The sequence below is a fragment of the Olea europaea genome, chromosome 16 (assembly GCF_002742605.1).
Source record: "Olea europaea var. sylvestris chromosome 16, O_europaea_v1, whole genome shotgun sequence".
Classification (NCBI taxonomy): domain Eukaryota; kingdom Viridiplantae; phylum Streptophyta; class Magnoliopsida; order Lamiales; family Oleaceae; genus Olea; species Olea europaea.
In genome coordinates, this window is record NC_036252.1 from 5,882,914 (window position 1) to 5,888,449 (window position 5,536).

The following is a 5,536-nucleotide window of genomic DNA, read 5'->3' on the forward strand; positions in this document are numbered from 1 at the left end:
GGCATCTTGTTAAAGGTAACATGATTGTCGAGTTATTTTGTCCTTAAAACACCATATACCGTAAATCATTGATCTTTTTGTTGTCCATAAGGAATGACGACTTTAGTGGCTTTGTCGAAAGTGATAGTAATTGAGGTGTTCACTAGACAAAATTGTGGCCACATATTGTTTTAAAGGACAATACTATCTGTACCGAATTTTTTTACCGAATCTTTTATCTATTATTCACAACATAGGTGGGGACCACATTTTTGCATTATTAAATTCATGCAGGGCCCACCATACATTGTGAGAGGGTGTAAAATACTCAGTAAGGAATTTGGTGTACAAATATCTTTTTCCTTGTTTTAAATAATTCATCCCAAGACAGGTCACCCCGCACGCACCCCAATTCCCTTTGTGTAAAAGTTTAGTCTGTCGCATTCAAGGCTTTTAAGGACAAAAGAGAGACACTTTATAAGATGGCTGAAATAGGTACACATTCTTCTCACTTTAATTTCTAAATTCCTATTATATCCCAAAAAAAGTTATAATTGAAAACAATTATGCAACTTGTACATTTTATTTGACACCAAATTTGACATTTTGCCACATGACAGAGCATGATTAGACAATTTTTAAAAACTACACAATTTCTCGCCAACAACGTTTTGAATTTTCAAAGCATATCAAACTTCATGTACGATGTGGAATGTACAAAAAGCTTTATTCTTGTTGCATATTGTCATACTTAGCCAACTACCTGGGCCAATGGCCCACTCAGGTCGAACCACGTGGCATTCCAGCCGAGGCGGTATATATTGCCAAGGTGGCTATGGTCGAAGCCCTCCAATCCGAGGCATGCCCTTTCACCGAGGCCTGTAATCGTAATCGAGGTCCACATGCTGAGGCCTATGACCGACGCCATGATGCGGAAGCTGGTTGAAGTTAGTCGAAACCCTCAAGTGGGAGTATTGTATGAAATGGCCGAAGCCGATGCAGGAGCCTCCGAACCACATGGAAGCGTCCTCCATGGTCACTTCTCCCAAGAGATCGTCTACACAAAGATCTCATTCGAATGATTGATGGAACGTTTGTCATAAGCATAAATGTCAAGTCTTATCACTAGTATGGAGGCCTTGCATAAGCAATAAATGCGCAGTAAGCTAGCAAGTCAAGCCTCCTGCCTAGGATAAGATGTTTGAATCAAAGAGATGAAACCACATGCCACCTCATCCAAGGGCTCCCATTTCACATGTATCACTATAAATACTTCTCTTGTGTAACATCAAATGACTAATGCAAGAATCAATACAAAGAACTACACTTTACTCAACTCTCTCTCTCATCTACTTGCAATACACAAATCGAGTTTACACATATTTACATATATATCTACGAACACCGGTTAGTAATTATTGTACAATTAGATCACGAACAACCCGCCGGATTCCGAACGTCACCGTCCCGTGTCGTTGGGCTACTCCCACGCCCTTTGAATCGCTCGTTGTAGACCGTCCACGTGTCATAGCGTGTTGGACATTCGTCCACGTGTGTGCGGATGAGACCGACATCTATTGACAACACTTTTTGGGGTCAACAATTCTAAATGAAAACAAGTGCATCGAACATCAAAACTACCCTCAAAGTCAACCGCTTACGCCATTCCAGTCGCTGCTCTTCACTTCCTCCCGCGCTCTTCACTTTCCAAGGCCATGTCAATGTTATGTTTTTCATGCGTTTCTTTTTGTTAACATGTTTACACCTATTCAAATCAAATGTCAACTAAAGTTTACGATTGTTCTAGCAAAGCAAAATATTTCAAATATATGTTAAAATTCTAATTCGCACGTGTTTGAAACATAAAACTCTATTAATTAAAGAATTTAAAACAAGTGAGATTTGAAGAAAGTTTTCAATGTTTTTACTAATATTCCAAAACCAACCAAATTGCAATAAAATTCCAATTCTCTATTTACATACAAACTCAGAAAAACTTATTTATTTTAATAAGACTCATAATCGAATTAAAACTCCTACTAAACATAAAGTAATGAGATACAAGTTAATTAACAATAATAGAATATTAGCTTAAATGTATCAATTATCATGCATCAGCAAGGATTCAAGATGTCTTTTTGAAGGTCAATTGTCATATAAAATTTAAGTATTTGTACATCTTTGGATAAATAATATTTTATAATGAAGTGTGTCACACGCATATGTTTTAGTCATTTTATTACATTGGTATTTGCACGTTTTAAATAAGCCATGAATTATTATGTGGCTAGATTTGAATGATCGTGTAAAGTACTGTTTGATTATTCAAAGTTTTGATACTCTCTCTCTCTCGCAATCACAAGAAAAACTTTTGTAGGACAGTAGCACCGTCCCATGTGATACGATTGGCGAATGGAGAGTCATCACCTCGTTAGGTGGTCTATCACCACTCAATGAGGTAGGGCCACATCAAGACCTGAGGTGGAAAGAGGAAAAAAAAAATTAAATCCTGAAATGGCCTCATCTCATTGGGTGAGGGTGGACCACTCGATGAGGTGGTGGCTCCTTATTTGACGATTGCACCACATAAATCGGTGCATCCGCCCCACCGAAGCTTTTCTCGTCAAGCAGGGGCTCAATGAAACAAAAATTCCACTGTTGCAAAATATATAAGTTACATAGAGTTCATAAATTTAAAATGGGATTACTACGAGCAGGAATGATGTAAACATCATGCTAATTGTACTCATGGACAACCTGCATCAATCGAGTGCTTACTTTCCATGACCTCTACACAATGAACAAACCTTACAAAGATAATGGAGAAATTTGCTTATGTAAGTCTTTGATCTGAAGATTTTTCATTCAACAAATTCGTACTGAACATAAAAAATTACTGTACAGTTAAAAGATTAAAAATTTATAATCTTGTCTATTATCCCATCAGTTACTAATAAAAAAACGTCCCCTCTAACATCATTATCATCAACATTTTTAATGTGTATTCTTTGTTTTTTCTTAATCAACGCAGTGATGTTTAGGCACCAATTTTCGTTCATAAGATACAATTTGACACACAAACTAGTGACAATATAATCTTATGCCACTAGAACTCCATATTCAAATCTAGTTTTACATCTCTCTCTCTCTCTCTCTCTCTCTCTGCGCGTGAACCTCTGCTTCTCCATGGCTACCTTGCAGTCATCTTTTAGCAGTCCAACAATCAAAATCCAAAGCTCCCAACAGTTCTTCACAAAATTGAACTCCATAAAAACCAGAAATCTTATCTTCTCCAACAGAAAAAGTTACCCAAAACAATCAACTGTCATAAAATGCTCCACTATTCCAAGTTTGTACCCTGAAATTCAAGAAACTGATGAAGAGCAAAGATGGGAAGACACGAGGCCTGTTAATGAAATCTGGAGAGAACTTCATGGCTGCAACAACTGGGAAGGCCTCTTAGACCCCATGAATTCTAATTTACGCAACGAAATTATTCGTTATGGCGAAATGGCTCAAGCCTGTTATGATTCATTTGATTTTGATCCTCACTCAAAATACTGTGGAACTTGCAAGTATCAAGGGGCACATTTCTTTGAAAGATTAGGCATGGCAGATAGAGGCTACACTTTAACAAGACATCTATATGCAACTTCAAATATAAACTTGCCAAATTTCTTTCAGAAATCTAGGCTGAGCAGTATTTGGAGTCAGCATGCAAACTGGATGGGGTATGTGGCAGTAGCTACTGATGAAGAGGAGATCCGCCGACTAGGGCGGCGAGATATAGTGGTGGCGTGGAGGGGCACCGTGACCTACTTGGAATGGATTCATGATCTCAAAGACATATTACATCCCGCCCATTTTAGGAATGATCCATCGATCAAGATTGAATCAGGGTTCTTTGATTTGTACACGACCAAGGAAAAGACGTGCAAATATTGTGCTTTTTCAGCTCGTGAACAAATTCTTGCTGAAATCAGGAGGATTATCCACCGGTATTCAACTATCTCGTCTAAAAGTTTAATTTAAAACAAACTTATTATTATTATTATTATTATTATTATTATTATTATTATTATTATTATTATTATTATTATTATTATTATTTTACTAAGGCTTATCTTCAATCCACATAGTTCATCTAAAAGTTCAAAATTTTATAGATGAAACAAATTTCCGTAGCCTCGTGTACAAATCAAAATTTTTTTATTCACTAAACGTCTAACATGTATGTATGATTTTCAACTTGGCGGTGCAGCTTGTACAACAAATCATCTCATCATAAACGTTATGCTGTTAGGGTTCTTGTAATTAAACTTTATCTTCAACAGGTACCCAGGAGAAAACTTGAGCATAACAATAACAGGCCACAGTCTTGGAGCTGCCTTAGCTCTATTAAGCGCCTACGACATTGCTGAGGTTGAATTAAACGTTGTAGATGACGGAGAAACGACGACAAAAATTCCCATCACCGTATTTTCGTTCTCGGGCCCTAGGGTTGGAAACTTAAAGTTCAAAGAAAGGTGTGATGAGCTTGGAATTAAAGTTTTAAGAGTCATCAACGTGCATGATAAGGTCCCAACGGTGCCTGGAATTATTACAAATGAGAAATTCCAATATCAAAAGTACTTGGAGAAGGCCATATCATTTCCGTGGAGTTATGCACATGTTGGAGTTGAATTGCCATTGGACCACACCCGCTCTCCATTTCTAAAGAACAATAATGATATGAGATGTGCACATAATCTTGAGGCCCACTTGCATTTAGTGGATGGCTACCATGGAAAAGACAGGCGATTTTGCTTGGCCACAAAAAGAGATATTGCACTTGTTAACAAGAGTTGTGACTTTCTGAAAGCTGATTATGGTGTGCCACCATATTGGTGGCAGGATGAGCACAAAGGGATGGTGAGGACTAGCGACGGGAGGTGGATGCTGCCGGAGCGGCCTAGGGTCGAGGCACTTCCGGCGGACACTGCCCACCATTTTGATCAAGTGATCAGATATTCTAGGGCCAAGCTAGGTTTACTATAGGCATTAAAGTTAGTGCTACCTATAACGTGCCTGTATTTAATTCAGACGCTATGATCTTTTTCTTTACAATGAGATAAGAGTTTCATCTTTCACTTCGCTTGTAAACTTTAAAGAAGAAATGAAATCCAGCAACTTCAATGCATCAGTTCTTTTTAAAAATATGATTATATAAATAAAAAATCTCTTGTCGTTAACTTTTTATTTAACTTAAATGATTGAAAAATTATCCACATTATTGGGTTTGCTCTTCAATAGTCACCAATTTGAATCTCTTCAGTGTCACTGAGGTGAGTACCCATTTGTAAATTTCGGGGCCTTGTGAAATTAGTCGAGGTGCGCGTGAGCTGGTCCGAACACCCATGATCATAAAAATTAAAAAAAAAAAAAATATCCGCTTCAGGAATTTGAAATAAATTTTATTAACGGAAAAATCAGGTCACATATTTCATCGTCAACTTCTTCTTTGTTATAATATACTTTAAGAACGAATTTTGGGATAGAATTTTAGTGAGTAAATAAT

General features: G+C 37.3%; 1 protein-coding gene across 1 annotated transcript; it reads left to right on the forward strand.

The window, feature by feature from the left end:
- The first annotated feature begins 3,043 nt into the window (after positions 1-3,043).
- Positions 3,044-5,161, forward strand: LOC111411888 (phospholipase A1-Igamma3, chloroplastic-like). The gene is made up of 2 exons (XM_023042540.1): positions 3,044-3,977; positions 4,314-5,161. Exons 1-2 carry the CDS (start codon positions 3,166-3,168, stop codon positions 5,014-5,016), a joined length of 1,515 nt encoding a protein of 504 aa, XP_022898308.1. The 5' UTR covers positions 3,044-3,165; the 3' UTR covers positions 5,017-5,161.
- The last annotated feature ends 375 nt before the right edge of the window (positions 5,162-5,536 follow it).